General features: G+C 25.6%; 1 protein-coding gene across 1 annotated transcript in view; it reads right to left on the bottom strand.

Moving 5' to 3' along the window:
* Nucleotides 1–23,021, bottom strand: part of LOC135928066 (uncharacterized) — a 96,543-nt gene that overhangs the window by 3,114 nt on the left and 70,408 nt on the right. The window contains exons 2-3 of the mRNA XM_065464398.1: nucleotides 12,041–12,081; nucleotides 448–477 (exon numbers count right to left, since the gene is read on the bottom strand). Coding sequence (XP_065320470.1) covers nucleotides 448–477; nucleotides 12,041–12,081 — 71 coding nt within the window. The remainder of the gene's footprint in view (nucleotides 1–447; nucleotides 478–12,040; nucleotides 12,082–23,021) is intronic.

Below are 23,021 nucleotides of genomic sequence, written 5' to 3' on the forward strand. Positions count from 1 at the left end.
CGAAGCTTGAGCCATCTAAAATTATATCGTTCGAGCCTGAATGGAATCGGTGGACCGGTTCGAACCTTTCGATATATTAACTAACAGATGATTATTAATCAGCTTTGACCTATAAATATCATGAATTACTTCTGGAAGTCGAAAAAATATATATTCTTATTCCATTAATAGATATAATTTGACAGGAGAGAATCCCAAATTTAATTTGTATGCGGCTCAATACTATATTCGAGAGAATATAATTAAATTTCTAAACAATGTTTTCTTTTTCTTTATATTATTCTAATATGTATAATGCGAAAAAAAGATTTGTTTTAACCGATTCAAAATTATTATGTGTTACGAACTTAGCTTGAATAATGATTCAAACCTTAGCCGAATCTATATTCTTTATCGTTTTAGATCCCAATTTATTTTATTTATTAGAAAGAGGCGAAGAAAACTTACGCTTTTCTTGGTTGGCTCTTCAAAAGGAACCTAGTTTTTTTTGTTATATGATAAATAAAAATAAATTTTTTAGATGTAAGATCTATAATTTAGGAATATTTTTCACCAAAAGGGTCAAATTTCCCCAATTTTATATTTTTGGAAACATTTTAAAAAAAAACTAAATAAATGTAACCTTTTTTGAAATTTTGATTTAGAATTATCTATATAATTACTATGGCTACCCCTCTAGCGAAAATACATTTATTTAAAAATTTTATTTATATCTTGATAATTAATAACAGTTATGAATATTAATCATAAAAGTGGTTAGAATTTATATTTTTCCATGGGATGTGCAAATATAATTTACGGGAGCTTTGCTTAGAGATCTGAGCAGTGTTGTTAAAAAGTCCTATTTGGGTATTTTTTTCAAAACGGCCCGATTAAGATTTTAGCTAAAATAATATTTTGTAGGCATCGAGATTTGGCAAATAGATGTCCAAGCATTTCCTGCTATGAGCGTAAAATCTTTAGGGACATATAATGTTATTTTGGTTATAATCTTTGGGCCTTTTTAACAACAATAGATCTGCAAATCGCAGGTTGAAAAATAATTTACGAACGGAATGAGGATAACGGGTATATTTTAAAAATTATTTTAAATATTATTTTAAGAAATGGGATAACAGGTGAGTAAAATAACAATTAAAACCAATAGCGGGCCAGTTAAAAAACCCCGCCAATTGCAGACATAAATTTTATATTTGGCGGGATTTATTTCCCACTTTGACCAAATTATAAAAAATTTTTAAGGTTTTTCATTTCTTCTTTAAATTTTTGTTTATTAGTAATATATTGTATTATACAATTTTGGGGGAGAGAGGGAGTGGGGGGGGGGTTGATTTAGCTTGAAATTATATAATTATATATGCGAAAACAGGGAAACTACCGATGAGGAATAATGTCCCACACTGTTTCACTCCCTTCGCTACTCCTATTTATGGGTTCTCTAAGCATGCTGGAAGCTAGATCCCATTTCCGATAGTAGATTTTACGAATTTAGAAATTAGGCACAGTAAATGATATCTAAAATTAAGAGATTAGGCTTCTCAATATAAATAGCCCATAATGATAAATTATTTAATTCCCCACACGGCCCATTTTTTTAGAAAGAAAAAGTATAACTAGCTCAAACAAGAGATGCACGGCCCCTACCTGGACCGGGTCTATTATTAAAAATAATTTCGGTTCGGACTGGATAGGGCCTAATATTTTTAAAAAAATTTCGGGCTGGGCCGGGTTAGTAAAATTAAACCTGAAGCAGATTACTAGATCTAACTATATTTTATAATTGTCTTCTTTTTATAATAATTGAAATCAAGCAGATTACGATTTTAATCTTTTGTCAAAAATTACGATATCTAACACCTATATAATTTTTGGAAGCTAAACCTCAGCCAAAATTACGCCTTCACGCATAATAACATAAATATGTAAGGTAGAACCTATTCTAATTTGGGCACCGTGGTGACCGATATTTTTGACCAACTTAGGCAGTTTCTACATTTATCGTTAGTCATTTTCTAATTAAATAAATGGGAATTTGATCAGGGCTCAAAATTTTGGCCAAATTTATGAGTTGCCCTAAATATCAGGAGCCCAAATTAAACATGTTTTAACTATTCATTATCTCACTAGTAACCTTACAATCATGGTTTTGAACCTAATGTTGAATCCTTTTTATTTTAACCAAAGATAAATGGTTCATCTGAGGCTATTTAATAACCACGGTCCTTCTTATTTTTTTTCCGGGAAAAATTTCCAATCCTAATTTGATCACATTTTCCAAAAGATGATTTCCGATCTGCCAATCTGCCTGATCTATAATATTTTTATATCTGTTCCACCTTTATATAGAATATATGACAGAAAAAAATCAATGAATGATTTCCTTTTTAAATTAAATTGAGTAATGGTTCACCTAAACTTGCGAAAAGAAACAAAGATTGTGATTTGCTTACTATAATTAATTCTCCAAAAACACGGATATAATTTGAAAATATTGGAATGATATGAAAAGTCGTTAGTAATAAATTAATAAAAATATAGGGGGGGGGGGAATGTAAATCATATTCTAAAATGCTCCCTTCATTTAATTCTATTAGGCCAAAGTTTAAGCTTATGTTAGAAGATAGTTAATAATTTATTTTTTATAAAATGCCTATCGATTACAATTTTATTTTCCTTATTTTAAAGATACCGTAAATAATGGCTATTTAAAATTAAATATATCATTATAAAACGACCTAGGAAGTCATTTTATAATTATTTATTTCAAAAACAAATCTCTATGAAGAGATCAAAATTAAATTATAATCCAGGCACATAAGGAGAGATATTATTGAAATTTAGGACTTACAGGGTTAAAAAATTTTTGCCTTTCGACCAGAATTTATTTGATTTTTTTTAAAATAAAACTATTATACAATTATATTTTCGTTTGTGCATTTTTAAAAATAGAATCTAATTTTTATTTTTATTATATATTGTGCAGAACGACGAAGAGATATCATTGGATAACGACAATTGTTTACTTGAATCATCAAATTTCCCTCACACCAATACGTGAATTCAAATGGAACCATTTTAAGCACCTAAGTCCTTTTTCTTTTTGCTTGGCACTTCTTTTTTGATCGGACTTTTTCCTTTCTTTTTGGGAATTTTTCTTTTTTGATTGACACTTTTCCTTTTTTGTTTGGACCTTTTCCTTTTATGATTGACCCTTTTCCTTTTTTGATCGGACCTTTTCCTTTTATGATTGAAACTTTTCCTTTTTTGATTGGAACTTTTCCTTTTTTGAATAGGAAACCCTGTATGTTGAATTTTGTGTTTAGGTCAGGGACCAGGAGCGAACCGTAACGAACCGCGAAACCGTTATAAATCTTTATTAATATCTGAACCGTAACCGTAACCGATATTAATATTTTTGAAGGAGTAAAATGAACCTTTATGAAAAATGGCTAAACCGGTTTAAAGCAAAATAAAATTATTATTTGTAATTTTTACATATTTTTTACTTGAATTTTTTACATATTTTTTCCTTGTGGTGTAATTATATATTGAACCATATCTCCAACTACATCCTTATTTATAATTAAAATATTTGTGTGATCTGATCCTTAATAAAGTATGTATTAATTTTTTAACTATGATTTAAATTTATCCACAATCTTTTAACTATATCATATACTATTTAAGCATTCCATTTTTCTTTATTTTAGTATGCAAAATATCAAAATAACCAAATTTTTATTTAGTTACATTTATTAAATTAATTTAAGTATAATATCACCACCACCCATGAGTTTGATAGAAGGGTCATTGGTCCCATATGAATTTCAAAACTTATAAGGTTTTAATTTTATATATTATATTTATCGAATTTTAGCATGTGTATGAGTATATTTTAAAGCATTAGCAGTTATAGCCCTTATTATAAATAATAGAATATTTTTGACTTAAATTTATCCACAACCTTTTAAATATATCATATAGTATTAGAGCATTCCTTTTTCTTTATTTTAGTATGCAAAATATCAAAATAACCAAATTTTTATTTAGTTACATTTATTAAATTAATATAAGTATAATATCACCACTACCAATTAGTAGTTTGATGGAAGGGTCATTGTTCCCATAGAATTTCAAAACTTATACTTAATTTTATATATTATTTATAGAATTTTGGCATGTGACATGATTAAATAAGCAGTTAAGTAGTTGTAGCCTTTATTATAAATAATAGAATTTGTGTTGGATTATAAATTCTAATTAGTTTATCAAATAATTTTAAAATATTTGTTTGCTCTTAACTCATTTTTTTGTATTTATTAGTATTAGAACCATATTCCTATTTTTTATATTTTAGTATGCAAAATATCAAAATAGCCAATTTTTTATTTACTAAATATGATAGTGGGCCATTATTTAAATTTCAAAATTACCAAATTTATAAGGTTTTATTTTTATATATTATTTATAAAATTTTGGAATTTGAGTATAATTAAAAAATTGGTTTTTCTATAAATTTTTAAATAATAATATCCATATGATTTGGTTTTGCAACTTGATGTTGACAGTGATCATCTCATATTTTTTATTGTATTTACGTTAATCATATATAAAAATTTGTTTTTAGAAAAATGGTCCGCCACAAAGTTAACCCAGTCCGTTCATTTTTTAATTATAATATTCTCTTAAATGAATCAACCTGTAAAATAGATGATTGTACAATATTAAAAGTGACCATGCAGCTAATTTAGAAAGGCATATTCAAAGGCATCATTCTAAAGAATATGAATCCCTAACTACAAAAAAATTAAAGCTTTCCAAGCCTTTGCAATCAATATCAAAGCCTAGCCATAATAAATCTATTGAGCAGGCATTAAATAGTATTATAAAAATTAAAATGGATAAAAACATGTTAGTTAATGCTTGCACAGAACTTATTACTTTACATGGCCGGCCATTTAGCTTATTAGATGATTTAGTTTTTAAAAAAATTATCAACCCAATTATAACAGGACTTGGAGATAATTTTTCTATAAATTCAGAAAATATGAGGAATAATATTAATAAAATGGCTAGCAAATGCCTTGCTAATATAAAAAAAGAAATCTTCAATAAAATGATTTCTATAAAATTAGATATTGCATCAAGGTATGACAGCGCTATTTTAGGCGTCAATATTCAATTTATAGCTGATGGGAAAATACAATTGCGATCAATATGCATGAGAGAACTCACAGAAAAACTTACCTCGGAAAATATCAAAAAAGTTATTTTGGAAATATTTAAAACACAAAACATAGATATTAACCAGATATATAGCATAACTAGTGATAATGCATCCAATATGGTTAAGTTGATCAAGCTTCTAATGGAGCATGAAGATATTGACGACAAAGATATGATGTTATCACATGAGAATAATTTATCAAATATTAGTAATATCGACATTGATGAAACTGATAATATTATATTTAGGATGACTGGATCCTTGTTAGTTGGAGTTCGATGCGCCTCCCACACATTTCATTTAGCCATCAATGATTGTATCAAAACATCACCTAATGAACTATTGTTAATTAATAAAACTAGATCATTATGCAAAAAAATTCGAACTCATACTTCATTAAATATCTTAACACGCCTATATCTTAAAAAACCTTTGATTGATTGCTGTACCAGGTGGAATTCTATCTACCTCATGCTAGAAAGATTGATGGAATTGAAAGGATATTGTGATGAAATGGAAATGGATGAAAGCATTCATCTATGCGAAGATGAATGAGATATTATTAAAGATATTTTGAAAGCTATGAAACCATCTTACATATTGACAAAAATTCTTCAAACTGAACAATTAACATCGGACGATTTTATGCTGCTTGCCTAAATTGTTTGATAGAAACGCAAAAGGTACAAACACCTTTTTCTCAGCATCTTTCCAAATGTATCATGGCAAGAGAGGCTAATAAAAAAAATGATGCCTTTTGTGCAGTTTTATATTTGGACCCACATTATCAGGTATTGCTCTCCGAAGATGGAAAAATGACCGCTAAAGATCATTTAAATAAAACATGGAAAGCAATTCAGGTTCACATATTTTATTTAGCCTTATTATGATTATTGTCCGGATTTATTTTAATAGTTATTTTTCATTTAAAATATATAGGGCCTTGGAAAGTGATGATAGTTTAAAGATGGATATATTTCAATCTACCTCTAGTTCTTCCAAAGATCATGGAGCAGATGATGAATTAGAAAGGCTTCTGATAACCCGTGAGTCGGAATTTAAAAGAGCTACTTCAAATGCACACAAAGAACATAATATTAGAAAAATTATTGATTCGTTTGAAGATGTTGAAAGAATCGACAAAAAATCATCAATTTTTATATTTTGGGAATCGAAAAAATTTGAATATCCAGAACTGTATAAACTTGCTCTTATAGCATTGGCGGTCCCCGCAACACAAGTATCTGTAGAAAGAACTTTTTCGAGGCTGAAATTTGTGTTATCGTCACAACTAACAAATATGAATCCATTTATTTTAGAAAATATATTACTTATACGTTCAAATAATATGTTTAAAAATGAGTTATTTTGAATCTTATATATATTTTTTATATAGATACTTATAATAAAAATAAATTAGTGATGGCAAAATTTTAATAAATTCATAATTAGAATCATTATATGATGGTGTTGCTTCAATAAAAAAAAATTTCAAACCGGAATAAACCAGTATCTACCTTTATAATTAGTAAACCGAACCGAACCTTTATAAATTTATTTTTAAGAACCGTAACCGAACCGTAAGCATTATAATTTTTTACATACTGAACCGTATCCGAATTGAACCTTTATAAATAACGGTTCGGGTTCCTGGTTTAGGTATTGTGTGTAATTTATTTTAAAATTATAAGCTCCCATGGCTATATTCCATTTTTATAATCGCATCGACATTGAAGTATTTTCTTTTAATCCTTTGGCGAAGTTATAAATCAAGGGTTTATGGTCAGTAATGATTGAAATATTTGTCTGACGGCATTATGGCTAGAGTCTCTCTTTCAATATTTGTGTAGTTTATCTCTGATTTCAACCTTTGATAAGGCTATAGGTTCCTTTCAAGGCCTTCTATGTGAAAAAGTACTGCTCCAAGTCCGCGTTTGGATGCATCAGCAAAATAATTTAACATAGGAGATTGACTGATTAATGTCTTAATTTCATTAAAACCTTTAGCATGTTCACCTTCTCATTTCCTTTTTTCTTTGACTATTTTGTATAGTGGGTCTGTAAAGTCTTTAAAGTTATTCAAAAATTTTATGTAATAACTTACCTTTCCTAAAAATGTAGAAGTTCATCATAAGATTTTGTCTCTGTCGTGTTGATTATAGCTTTAATTATATTTCGATTAGTATACCTTCCGCATCTATGCCAAATCTAATGTTAATTTGCATGAATATGCTTTTTCCAAAATTGGGTGTGAGATCATATTTTAAAATTCTTTCAAAAACTTTTATTATGATTTCAATATGTATTTCATCATTCTCATCCATTATTAAAAGATTGTCAATATAAAATATAACATCCTTCTATCTCCAAATATTTGTTCCTTGGTCTGTTGACATATTGCAGAAGCAGTTTTAAAACCAAAAGGGAGGGGAGTCTGGCAAATCTGAAGTGCTCTTTATGTGTAGATATGGCCAGGATATTCCTAGAGTTCTTGTTTACGGGAATTCGTAGAAATGCTTTCTTGAAGTTGATTTGGTGAATTTATTTCGTTTTGATAGTTTTGTTATTAAATCTTCTATTCTTCGTAGAGGATAATTAAAATCTTCTAGTGCATTATTAGCGGTGTCTTTAAAGTAATCAGCCCATAACCTGAGACTCCAACGTCCAATGGTGTTAAATGACTTGTCAAACGTACATCTTTTACAGGCTCAATTAATTTGTCCTGAATCCACCTGTTTAGTTCTTTACCAACTATGTTTATTCTAGAGTATGGTAATCCTCTTGGTGTTATTATTTCTGGGATGCCATCTTGCCTTAAACGTAGTTTAATATTGGTTTTATTGATAGGTTTATTAATCATTTTCAATTCACAATAAGTATAATAAGTTTATCATTATAATAATCACCATCTATATTTCCTACAAATTTTTTTAAAAATCTTCAGTTATGTTATTTACTCTTAAATTTAATTCAAAATATTTTTTTTCTACTTTATCACTTTTAGTTTCATCAACCTCTTCGATGTTAACTGTGTTAATCTTATTTCTATATTCTATCTAATTTCTAATATTGTTATTTCTTTTGTAGTTGTGATATGATCTATTATCATATGTGATTGAATCTGTGATTAATACTTTCATGGCTTGGGTAATTTCTTTGAAAATTGTTGGCATGAGGTCTATAGTAAGTATCGAATCTGTTTTGATTGTTGTATCTATTATAATTCTGATGACGAACTTAGTAGTTGTTTTGGCTCTATTATCTTTGTCTGTCAAAATGTGGTAGTGGAATACATTGTTGAATATAATTAATCATACTGTACCAATTATTTATTATCGTCACTGTTTCTCGTATTACATCTTCTTAGTTTCTATTATATGTTTTATCTTTAACTGATCTTTTGGTTTATCCTCCAATCCTTAAGTATCCAGTTTAATAATAGCTTTTGAAAAATAATATTGGGGTCAATATTTTCTAACTCCCTGCCTATTCTTATTATCTCATTTAATCTTTAATTTTATCTTTAATTTTAAATTTAATGTCTTTAGATAAGGCACATATTTTGAATTTCTCTATGGCTCTATCCTTTGTAAAATTTATTCCATACTTAACTGGTAAATATTTCTCATCCTTATATTAACTCGCGCTATTGAATTCTAAAATTTTCACATTTTTGAGGATTCAATATTTTAAGTTTTTTTTATTATACAATCATAATTATTCAATTCCTCCTCAGAGCTTATGGATTCAAGTTTTACATATATGTTATCGGGAAGATTTTGCGTTAGAATATAAGCTTTCTCAGTGAATTTATTTTTATTTAAATACCTACTGATTTGGTCTAAAAATGTTAATGGAAAGTTATAAAATAATCTTTTACTTTAGACATTCTAAAAATTATATGTTATGATTGTTATGTGGGTAGTTTTTTTTTTGTTAAATTGATGAATATATTTTTTTGATTATAATGCGCAATGATTCTTTTAATATATTATTATTATTATTTGTAAAAGAAATAAATAAAGAATAATTATAAAATTTGTTTATGCTATAAAATTAATTATAATAGTAATAAATTTATATTTATTTGTAATAATTGCAAAGTGTAAAAAACGAATAAAATTATTGTTTTTTTCTTCCAAATTTATTTTTCTTGTTACTCTTCTTGTGAATATTCTATTTTTAAATTGTTTTCATGTCAATATTTTTGCCAATTAGTAAAATAAAGAATAAAGAAAAATTAAAATAAAAGTAAGATATAAATATATAGAACAAACTATCAAAGGAAATTAAGAGAATAAGAACCGAAAAAAAACCACCGATTTCCCTTCAAAATAAAAAAATGGTGGCCAAGATAGTTTTCAAATTGACTAATTAGTTATTCGAGGTATTAATTTACCTGTTTATCGTATGTTTAAGTTGAGTAATAGTTAACCGAGGTATATATTTATCTATGTGCCGGACGTTAATTTGAGTAATAAGTTAATCGGGTGTTTACCTGTGTGTCTGACGTTTAAGTTAGAAAATTAGTTAATTTAGGAATCAGACGTTTAGTTGAGTAATTAGTTAATCGAGATATTAGTTTACCTATGTTTAAGTTGAGTAATTAGTTAATCATGGTAGTTTACCTATGTGTCGGACGTAGTGTTGTTAAACGTCTCATTTTAAGCCGATTGTTAAAAACGGCTAACTTAATACTTCATCCATACAAATATTACCCAAGCCTGAAGATTTTGCTCATAGAAGGAACAAAGATCCAGACATATATTGTCGAAATCTTGAGGCTTAGGCAATAATTATCTGGCAAAAATATTGAGTTATCTGTTTTTAAAATCAGCTCAAAACGAGCCGTTTAACAACACTAGTCGGACGCTTAAGTTGAAAAATTATTTAATCTAGGTATTTGTTTGTGTGTCGGTTGATTAAGTTGAGTATTAGTTAATCGAATTAGTTTACCTGTGTGTAGGATGTTTAATTTGTGTAATTAGTTAATCGTGGTATTAGTTTACCTATGTGTCCGACGTTTAAGTTGAAAAATTAGTTAATCTAGGTATTTGTGTACCTGTGTGTCGATTCATTAAGTTTAGTAATTAGTTAATCGAATTGGTTTATCTGTGTGTAGGGTTTAAGTTGGAAAATTACTTAATCTAGGTATTGGTTTAACTTTGTGTAGGATCATTAATGTGGAAAATTAGTTAAGCAAAGTATTGGTTTACCTGTTTGTCGGTTCATTAAGTTGAGTAATTAGTTAATCGAGGTATTACTTTACATGTATGTTGAATAATTGATATAAAAAGAGGAAAAAACGAAATAAAATATTATTATTTTTTTCTTTCAAATTTATTTTACTTGTTACTCTTCTTGTGAACATGATATTTTAAAATTGTTTTTTTGTCTATATTTTTGCAAATTAGTAAAATAATGAATAAAGGAAAATTAAAATAAAGGTAAGATATAAATTTTTTTTTCTTAGAACAAACCACCAAAGGGAAACGATTCCTCTACAAAATAAAATAATGATTGCTTTAATAGAAAGTTTATTATTTTTCGCTTCATATGCATACTTTATTTATTTGTTTGTATTTTATTTTAATTTTTTTTGTAATGAGATTTTCTTTCCTTATATTTACATCAACCTTTTCTAAAATTCTAAGTTCTTCTTTAAAATTTTTTTTTATATGATAACCTTTAAAGGTAAAAAAAAATCTCTGTCCACATTTATATTTTTCTTAATATATATATATTTTTTTACACGAACTTTGAAGGTAAAGAAACCTCTTTATTTAAATATATTTTTACGATGATCTTTGTGAGAAAAATATATCGATGGCCATATTATTTACCTAAATATTAATTAACTTGATGAATAAAATAAATAATTAATAAACTAAATAAAATATGATAATAAGAATATCATCATAAAAGTTTCTAGGTGAGTAAGTTAAGTTTCATTAGGTGCTAAATATGATAAAATGGAAATATCATAATGTATATTTAATTAAATGGTAAACAAAAAATAAAATAAAAAAGTAAAATTATATATATGTTATAATTGGCATATTATAATTAATATATCATAATGCATTAATTAAATGGTAAACAAAAGATAAAATAATAAAGTAATATATATTATATTTGGTACATACCCTTTATTTTACGCAAGAAGCCAGCATTTGTATTTTATATATCTTTTAGGTGGGATATGCAGACTGACTTAACATGGTGCCACGGGTAGCTGACCCCTTCTCAGCAGAGGTCAGTAGGCACTATTTTGAGTTTTTTATATAATATATAATGTTGGATTTTATATAGTTTTTAAAAAGTTAATTTATAATATTTTATATCTTTTTCTTTATTTTAAATAGATTTTTAATTCATCACTATTGGAAGAGACCAAAGGGTAAACGCTTTGCGTTGCCACCATTTAAAAATTGGAGGACTATAAATAAGAATTGTTGAATAAATATAAAATACTTTTCAAATATAATAATAATCATAATATAAATCTCTACACACATATATATATAATATTTTTAAGGTAAATTAATTAAAAGTATTTGATTAATAAAATTAAATAAGTAAAATTAAAATAAGTAAAATTAAAATAAGAAAAATAAAAGTAAAATAAAATTAATCAATTAAATAATATAATCATATTCGCAACACAAATATATTATCAATATTCTGGAAATATTGATTAAAAAAGACTAATTTAAATTTCTTATCTGAAAAATTAATTACCCTCAGAAAATTTATGATAAAATTTTAGCTATAAAGAGTCCATTCTAATTTTTATAAATTATAAAATATTACTTGATCGATAAGCATCGTATTATTTAGGCTTGAACAAAGTTCTATAAGTTTTTTAAATTATATATAATATATAATGATTAAATAATAATCTAAAAATCAAATAATATATTATATTTATTTTGATTCTAATCTAAAAGTACAAGACAAAAAATTTATGAAAATAAATTCCTCTCTCCTTGCAAAACCCACCTCTACCCCCCTCCTTCCACCTTTCTAAAAGATTCTCGTTCTTCGGTTACGATATTTATCTAATTTGTTATTTTATTCTAGCTTTCACGAGTTATGCCTTCGTATTTTTCCCCATTTTAATTTATAATTGATGATGTTGCTTATTACTTTATAAGCTAAGTGAAGGTTGCCTCTCTGCTGTTTACCCAACGTTTGTATACTCTTACCTAAGTTTCCGACATTTTTTTATATTTTTTCATTATATGTTCATATCATTTTATTTACGATGATTATTGTTTTTATGAGTATTACCTTTAAATTTATTTATATTTCGTATCTTGTCCTTCTTGGTTCCCCATCTATCATCCTCACAATTTTATTTCCATAATCTCTAAGCTTCTATAGTTTGATTTTTTGCTTAACCATGTTTCTGAATATTTATTATCGAACTGCATATTTTCTTCTTTAATTTACCAACAAAATCATGATCAAATTCAAAAATTATGATTTAGGAATAACAAATAAACATTAGTTGATAATATTCATGGTTGTTACCAACTGTTTAAAATTAGTCTCTAACATATTAAAATTGTTTTAAAAATTTTATACATGAAGAGTGACTTTAAAAATGATTAATTAGAATCATTTTACTAATTATAGCCTTTAATCTATAAATATTGTTTATTTTTACTTAACCCCAATCCCTAGCAGGGTAAATTTCATATTGCCAAAAAAATGAAAAATATATTGTTTTTAAATAGCAGCGGGACCATCTTCTAGAGGTCTTTTTTCTTACCGCAATTAAATATAATTATAAAATATTAAATATTATAAATCACAATTCATGAATAATTTTGATTTTAAAATCGTTATTTAGTCGTGTATTATAGAAGAATTTCAATCATTCTGGAATTTAAAGCAGAAAGAATAATTTTTCAAGGCTAATAATAAATTTATATAATTATAAATAATAATTAGTGTTGTTAATTGAACCAATTTTTACGGCTAACTCAATATTTCACCCAGAAAAATAGACAAATTCACATACAAAAAGTCTCTATTTTTTCCAATCTTTTGAATACAGATAATGCAGTATAATTATGGCAGTAATTCTTTTGTCAGTATACTTTTGCTGTTTCTCTTGCCTTTTTATTATATTAAAATGTGTAAAATTTTAACTTCCATAATTACTTCTCCCGGAGTGTATACCAAAATTTAACAATTGATGCAGAGTTCAGATTAAACATACCATGATAAATTGAATTAGAATAAGAATAAGAATAATAATTCAAAAAAGATTTCTGATCTAATATAAATTAGCTCTAATATAAATTAGCTCTAATATAAATTAGCTCTAATATAAATTAGCTCTAATATAAATTAGCTCTAATATAAATTAGCTCTAATATAAATTAGCTCTAATATAAATATTAAAAATATTAAAGAAAAGGTATCACTTATCGTCAAAGATTTTCAAAATAAATTGCACCGAAGCCATTTTAAAACAGGGTTCGATAAAATTTCCTGGTTTGGTTCCTATTTTCAATATCTAAACATGGTATTTTGAAAAAATTGAATTTGCCAAGGGATTCGTGTTTGCTTCGAAATTTTAGAGAGGCTTAGAGGGACTATTATAATATTTATTAATCATGTATATTATGTAGTAGTTAATAAATAGCTTGAAGTTATTATTTTTCCCATAAAACGTATTTTTTAGGTCCGCAATGAATATGTTTTATACTCACATTTTATAATATTTTCAGAAGATTAAAATTAATTATTAGCTTAAACTTTGATCTAAGCAAGAATTATCATCAAATGATTTTAATTTTGAAATTAAAAAAAATTAAAAATCTTGGAAAAATGTATTTGATTCTCCAATTATATGTGAATATGTATCAACAATAATATAAATTAAAACAATAAATGAAAGTTAAAGACATTTCTAAATGAAGTTAGAAAAATAATTTATCTATCATTGAAAGAATATCATGGATTAATTAATAAATATTTCGTTTACGATACAAGACATTTTGAAACTTAACCACCTGGTAGTCCCAAAAATAAAACAACCATAAGAAAATATATAAAATATATTGGCTAGTGGAAAAAAAGAGATGACAAAGAGACTTATGAGAAATAAGCCTGGGGCTATAAATATTCGTCAAATTTACAGTTTGAAAGTTTTAAATATCCACAGAAAAAATATTTTTCCTAGGTGAAACTGGAATCCACCTGCATGTGGCATCAGTTTATGCCTAGCCCACATATAATTTTCTCCCGACTATAAAGATCTCATCTTAGAAGTTTAAAAATGTTAGCTTCCTTTGCACAATTTGAATAATTAAAGATAAAATATTGCCAATATTATTGAGCTCTTTCGTGGATTCATTCCATATGATTTTACAAACTTTTACAATCATATGCAACAATATTTGGATTTTGGTTATGGCGGAAAGCCGATTAATTAGGTAATCTCTAATAATTAATATTGAATTGGGCAAGAATTGAATATATTTATTAAAGTGGTACTTTCGGTAAAAGTTAATTGAATATAAAAATATTTGATATTATTTTAACAAGAATTAACTTTTACAATTATCGATACATTAAATATTTGATTTATAGCCAGTAAAACAATACACAAACAGGTAATATAATATTATAAATAAAAGACCATTAAAATATAAAGTAGAATATATATAATATTACTACATTAATAATTTTAATTTTTACTGTTTTATATTCTAAAATGTTATTATCTACGAAGTCGAAGAACATATGGAATGATTAACTTTAAACATAATTTTTTATATACCTATTATTTTATTGAAATTATTTTGAAATAGAATATATATATATCATATTTTTATCGAAATAAATTGATTTAAATTTAAAGAAAAGAAATATTAAAAAATTTTAAAATTTAAAATTTAATAAAACATTTTTATTCATAAAATATCTCAAAAAAATTTTTACAAAATATATTTGGAGTTTTAAAAAAAGTTAATTAAAAATTCTTTTTGGGAATTCTCAGAGAAATTTATATTTTGAAAAGGAATTTTAATTTTATTTTAAAGAAATTCAATTTATGTATAATATATTTCATAGGTAAACAAAGTTTTTGGCTTAAACATTATTTACTCCTAAATTTATTATATTCTATCTGTTCTAGGTATATGTATATTATTATTATTGTTATTAATTTAAAAGAAAATATTATTGATTTTTTTTAATGTATTAATATTTATTATTATTATTATTATATTATTATTCGAGTATTTTAGTTTTGAAGAATAAAAGATTTTGTTAATAATTCCAAGAGTAAATGATTCGAGTATTTTAGTTTTGAAGAATAAAAGATTTTGTTAATAATTCCAAAAGTAAATGATTCGAGTGTAATAATTCCAAGGAAAAATATAATCTCAAAAGTGGTGCCTACAATTAAAAGATACCTGTATTTAAAAAAAAATTAATCCGGAAGATCAATGACTACCATTACGAAACAAGCCAGAAAATTATAAAAGGAAAAAGGAAATTCGTTAAAAAAAAGGTTAAATTTGATTATTTTTTTTTTGAAATTTTATGTATTATTGTGTATTAATAATTTTCGGAATAATTTCGGTATTGTATATTTTATCATTTAAGACAGTGAAATTTTTTTGATAAAATTATTGATAAGTTTATTATAGAGTTAAAGAATTTTAGATTTGAAAATTAAGAATTTAAAGTAAAAATAATTTTAAGGAAATGCTAAATCGCAAAAGTATTAAGACCAACAATTATTTTGAGGTCAAAAATGTTGAGCCGTTAAGAATGTATTTTGGAATATTAGTGGTTTTTATATTATGGGTTGTAATATATTTTTGGTATAAGAAAAGAAATGGGAATAAAGATATAAATCGAGTAAGAATGTTAGAGCAAGTGGAAAGGGAGAAAAATAAAAAAATTGAATAATTTAAGAGGAATATTGAAAATTTATTTAATGAAATATATATGGTGAAAAATGAAAATGAAAAAAAGGAAATATTAAAAACAGATATCGTCAGAGATTCTGAAAAAAAATGTATATGATATTGATATTAATAAAACAGATTTCGTTAGAGAGTCTGAAAAAAGAGAAAATGGAAAAATTAGAGAAAATGAAAAAAAAGAGGAAAAGGAAATTAAAAAAATGGAACATAAAAAAAAGGAGGTTAATATTGAAGAAATGAGAAGAGAAATGAGGGAAGAATGGGAAGAAGGAAATAGAGAAAAAAGAAATGGAAGAAAGGAAGAAAATAGAAAAATTGGAGTTGATTAAAAAGGAAAAAGAGATGTTGAGAACAGAAATGACAGAAATGAAAATTAAAATAGAAGAATTGGAAAAGAAAAATGAAGGAAAAGGAGTGTATAGGAATGATGAAAGGGAAAATAAAAAGTGTTATAATTGTGGGAAGTTTGGACATATCAGTAGGGGTTGTAATGAAAGGAGAAATCCAAATGTGTTAACCATAATTTGTAAAAGGTGTGGGAATAAAGGGCATAAAACTGAGGAGTGTTATGTTCCGGCGTACAAATTGTTGAATGAAAATCAAAAGGCTTGTGGAAATTGTGGAAATTTTGGTCATGGTCATGATAAGTATTTAAGAATCAACAAGAAAATTCTAAAGCATTTCCGGCGGTAGAATATATAAAAAAAGGGGAAAAAAATATCTATGAAAAAAGGAATGTTGAAGATGTAACGTTTCAAATGTCGTAACATTGGGCATGAGAGATTGTCCCGTCACATTACTATATGGTGGAGAGGAATCAATATGTGGGGTTATAACATCGGAAAACCCATTGGACAAGGGAAAAACTTTATTATTAGGAAATGTATTAAATATTGAATATAATTTAGAAATTGAAGAAAGGGGGATTTAATTTCCGGTGATTTTTTTTCCGGGGAATTAATTACCGGGGATTTATTTTCCGGGAATTTTTTTCCGGGAATTTTTTTCCGGGAAATTATATTCCTAGATTCTTGTGATTTATATAGAGAATTTTTTTTAATTTGTCCTATATATTAGGCAGTATATTTTAGTTTTTGATTAAATATGTGTAAAAATGTAATAATATGTATGATCCTTATAAAAAAAATATATTGAAGGATTAAATCGATTACTTTCATATTTCTCTGTTAATTTAAATAAAAAATGAAAATGAAAATTTAGATAATTTGGAGGGATTTGTGAAAATTTTTTATTTGATTTTCCTCGTTTAATACAGGTATATATTAAAATTTATAATTTACCATCAAGAGTTTTTATTTTTTCTAAAATTATAAGTAGATAAAGATTATAAAAAGAGTAAATCATTCGAATACATAAGATTGAGGCAATTTTTTTTGAATAGAAAAACGGAAAAATATAAAGTGATATCTTCTGTCTCGTTATTAAATTTTTTTGAAATAATATTAACTAGCATTGAAAAAAATGAATTATAGGGAGCATCTGATGTTAAATATTCGCACTTAAAGTAAATATAAGAATTTTCATTTAAATATATGATTTTTATATTAAAGGAATGCTACTCATATAAAAATGTTAATATATTATACTACAATGTAAAATAAATGAAATAACAAAAATCATTCTACAAAGTAAAGACTACTTTACGGTAAAAAATTAATTTAAACGTAATATATTAACATACACAATTTAAAATTGGCGAGTGACAAATTTAATTGTGATTTATATATTATAAATATTTTTAGAGAAATTTTTTCAATTTGTTCTACATATTGGGCAGAATATTTTTGTTTATGATTAAATATGTCTAAAAATTTTAGTATGTAAATAAAAACATTTTTGAATTAAGAATAGGAAGTGATAAACGGATATCAAGATTAATATTGAGTCAAATATATTAATTTATATCTCTAATATATATTTTTTGTTAAAGTTTTTACTAATCTATTAAATATAATATGGTTATTAGTAGAAGGAGGATTAATTGGGGAAGGGGGGTGTCATCAATTTATAAAAATCATGTAATAATATGTATGATCTTTATGGAAAAAAAATATATATAAGGATTAAAACGATTTATTTCTCTGTTAATATAAATAAAAAATGAAAATTATTATCAGAAGAATAATTAGTATAAAAAAATATAAAATATTATATTATCTTTATTGAATTAATATAGAAATTATTTCGATAACTAGTCTCCTAAAATGAAATTGAAATAGGTTTTGCAAATCAATAATCTTTTATAGTATAAACACAATTAATTAATTTTATAAATACTATCAAAATATAATACAAGCATTGACTATAAAAAATTAATATTGGATCAATTATAAAATGACAGATAAAAGTCTAAGTCCATATTGCCTTACACTATAATATATAAAGGAAAATAAATTTGGTCTTCATAGTTCAACATCTGGTTACCCAATATCCAAACGACAGGCTACACCTCTTAGTAAAATACCATCTAGCACATTACATATACCCACTTATATCAAATGGATTTAACTAAATCATCTTATGACTTTTATAATAATTTGACAAATTCATAATAATAATTTTCAATATGATTCTATAAAAAAAAAATCATAATTTAATTTTGTAATGATCTTGATCTATCACGAGCTAAAAAAACTCATGAATAAATACTTCTCATATCTAAAATGGCATTCATAAATATAATACTAATAGAATCCTCTCTTATTTGTTCAATCAACATTACAAGATTGTAATAATTTATTATTATAGGAAAGGTTATTCCATTTTAATTAACATCCCTTAGTAGTAGAAGGCAAAGATAGTTCCATATCAAATTCTATCAAAGATAATTTGTAAAATTTTTAAATAATAAAAAGATATGAATTACATTACATTTTCACTACCTTTTTGTTATACCCTTATACAAACACCTAATAAGTGATATTGCTCTCTCATGCAAACTCAATCTACACGTTTTGTACCTTTACGATTGTACTATCGGGGACCATTTCTTCAATCCATTATTGTCTAAATATATTCAACAAACACTTTGATAAAAATAATTTATCCTTAAATATAAATGAATGCGAAATTTATCCTTTTCCGCCTCCAACAGACACCATATTTAATAACTTTAAACGGACACTCTTACAAGATTTCAGTATATTAGGAACCCCATTGGGAGGTGCAGAGGGAGGTTTTAATTTTATAAATAATCATCTTAAATCACTATTCCCCAAACTATCGATCTCAAAAATATTACCCATCCATCAAGCATATTAGATTCTCAAAAACGCCCTTTTATTACCACAAATCCAGTATTGTTTAAAAACTTCTGGTACATTCTCTTTTGAAATTCTTCTAAAAGAAGACGAACAAAAGACATTACAAATGAAGACAGAGTTATTAAACATAAAACTCGATTCTAAATCATGGCTTCAAGCAACCTCCATTGTAAATCCGGAGGACTAGGCCTAAGATCGCCATTAATTATAGCCCTTGTTTCCTTCATCTCATTAACCTTATTAGTAAAAAATAGTACCTCGCAAATTATTACCAACGATAAATATAATTTATTAGATGAGGCCTTACGTTGTTGGAATATTAATGTCTTACCAAACACAGCCCCACCAGATTCAACGAAACAAAAAGATTGGGATCAAGGATTGGTATCTCATTCCTTAGCTTACCTCAACTTGAGCTATGACCACCAATATAAATCCCTCCTAAGATCACTTAATTTCAACAACTCTGGCCATGAATGGTTAGATTCAAATCCCAGCATTTTAAATAACCATCAATAGATAACTACGCTTTTCGATATGCAATTTAGACATAAATGGGAAGCATTTTAGAAATAAAACAAGGATATTTATAATTATATGCAGACAAGTATGGCTCATCATTCAATCCGCTCTTAAAAGCGATCAATATTCACAGAGGTGATCTAACAGGGGTATCCTGTAGATTCTCCTATATTCTATCTATCATTAACAAGAGCTTTGGCATAAATAATGTCTGGAACACATTTATTTATTAAAATTGCAGAGTTGGAAAATGTCTTTACAGAGTATGGGATTTCTAATAAACTAATTGCTACTGTTACGGATAATGCCTCCAATTTTGGCCAATCAATTAGTAAATATAGTGTAAAATTTTATAATCTTGACAATGATTTTGACGATAAGGATGACCTAATAGAATTTAATGAAATCAATTATGGTTAGTATCGATTTAAAAAAATATTTTATTATTATTTTACCCAGACAGCCTTTCTACAAAATCTAACTCAACACATCTTATATGGGTTAACTATGGAGTAATGGGAAAATGTACAAATTATGGAATGCATGTGGAAGGTCCAAAATTTCTGAAATGATAAAGGATAACATTTCAGCTATGCATAACCAGGTGGAATAACCTATACTATAGTAAAATATTCATCGTTAAAATATAAGTTGTTCGTTTTTTTAAATTAAATTGTTAATTTATTCATTTTTGGTGATGAATAATTTTTCTGATTATTTAGCGCAATCATTCTTTTAATATATTATTATTATTATTTGTAAAAGATTATAATAAGGATTAATTATAAAAATTGTTTATGTCATATGTTTTTAAAATAATTATATTATCAATCAATTTATATTTATTTTGTAGTCGATATAAAAGGAGTAGAAAACGAAATAAAATAATTGGTTTCCTTCCAAGATTTTTTGTTATGTTTCCAAAAATTATTGTTCAAGGTGAAAACACAAAATAAAGAAGGAAAAAGTAAAAGAAAAAAAATTAGAAATGAAAAAAATTTATTATAAACTGTCCCATTTTTAAAGAAGCGTATATTGTTTATATTGATGCTTAACTTTCTTCTACCACACAATATTTATAATCTATTTAAAAAGGGTTTCTTAATCGAAAATAAATATTTAATTTAAATTTTTTTTTATTTAGCCCCATATACGTTATTCACTCGATGATATAAAACAAAGAAATTTTAATTAGTGTTGATACCTCAAAAGGAAATAGGATGTTAAGAATCATTAAAATAGTTTTTCTGGTCAGGATACTGATCAAGATCATAGACATGGTACAAAAACCCTAAAGAATGCAAAAGGCGATCTATTGTTGATCAAAGCATTGACAATAATTTTTACTTAAAGCCTTTAACGCTTGCCGGCAAAGTGGATTTTTTACCAAAATTTAGATAATTTGGAGGGATTTTTGAAATTTTTTTATTTAATTTTCCTCGTTTATTAGAGGTATATAATTGCTTGGAAAATTTATAAATTATCATTAAGAGTGTTTATTTCGTCTAAAATTATGAAAAGTTAAAAATTATAAGAAGAGGAAATCATTCGAATACATAAGATTGAGGCAATTTCTTTTGAATAGAAAAACGGAAAAATATAAAGTGATATCTTATTTTTCCTTATTAAATTTTTTTTGAAATAATATTAACTACGTATAAAAAAATTAAAAATTTCAGCTTTGAATAATAGGGAGCAGAATCTAATATTAAAAATTCGCACTTATATTAAATGTAAGAATTTTCATTTATATAAATTATCTTTATATAAAAGGAATGCTGCTTATAAAACACATTTAAAATTTTCGCCACAAAATTATATGCATCTTAAGTTAGTTTGAAAAAATAGATTATGTGACTCATTAATAGTCATATTTAATAAATGGTTTGAACCTTGTAGTAATTGCATAACTACAAGGGCAGAGCAGAGTTGTACATTTTATGGAGAATTAGTGCCCATACCATTTGTGGTTAAATGGGAGTTAATCAACTTAACTTCTCATTAAATATTTTATTAATTATTTTAAATATTCATTCTAATTATATATGTATTTTATGTTCTTCACCAATAATTAATAAAAATTGCATTTTATATTTGACTATAATAATTTAATTTTATAATGATAAAAAATAATATATAAAGTATTTTGTATTGAATATTGATATTTTGAATGATACTAGTATCTTTATTTAAGATTCACTTATTTAAAACAATCTGTATCTCTCTAGATTCTTTTTCCAAAGAACCTCCCCAACTCTGATTTATTATGTTATTAAAGTTTTATTAATAAAATTTTTATATTATAAATTTAAATATTTTTAAAATATGTTTTTTTAAAAAATATGGTATTTGGATAAAATAAAAAAAATTTTTCTATAATTATTCGTCTAAATTGAAATTCTAATAATTTTTGCAAATCAATAATCTTTTAATCAGCATAATTAATTAATTAAATAAATACTATCAAAATATAAATGCCGACAAGCTAAAAATATAATATTGGATCAATTTTAAATGACTCAAAAAGACTAATGCATATAGCCTTAGACTTAAATTTATAAATAAGGGAAACTAAATGTGGCCAAGTTCCAACATCTGGATCCAGGATCTAAACTACAGGCTCCACCTCATATTAGTATAAAAATTACATATACCCACTGATTTTAAACAGGAAAATAAAAATAATATAACTAAATCATCTAATGACTTTTATAATAATTTAACAACTTTCCCAGATAATAATAATTTTCAATATGATACGTTTTAAACCATAATTTATCACCGACCTCTATCGTTCTAGAAGGTGATATGACTTTCGCCAATATATTGTCGCTTATTTCTGTATGTTTAATTAGATCTCAAGAGTTTCTTGTCTTGTATGGAAACATTTTACTAGACTGAATTCCCGTTGTAGTATTGAGTGTGATTCGATAATATAACAAAAACCTTTCCAAGGGCAATATTTTACCCGACTTTATTATTCTCCAAGCTTCTTTTTGTGTGTATTTTAAAAGTCCTTTTAATCCTCTCAGC

The sequence above is a fragment of the Gordionus sp. m RMFG-2023 genome, chromosome 4 (assembly GCF_954871325.1).
Source record: "Gordionus sp. m RMFG-2023 chromosome 4, tfGorSpeb1-WG-v2, whole genome shotgun sequence".
Classification (NCBI taxonomy): domain Eukaryota; kingdom Metazoa; phylum Nematomorpha; class Gordioida; order Chordodea; family Parachordodidae; genus Gordionus; species Gordionus sp. m RMFG-2023.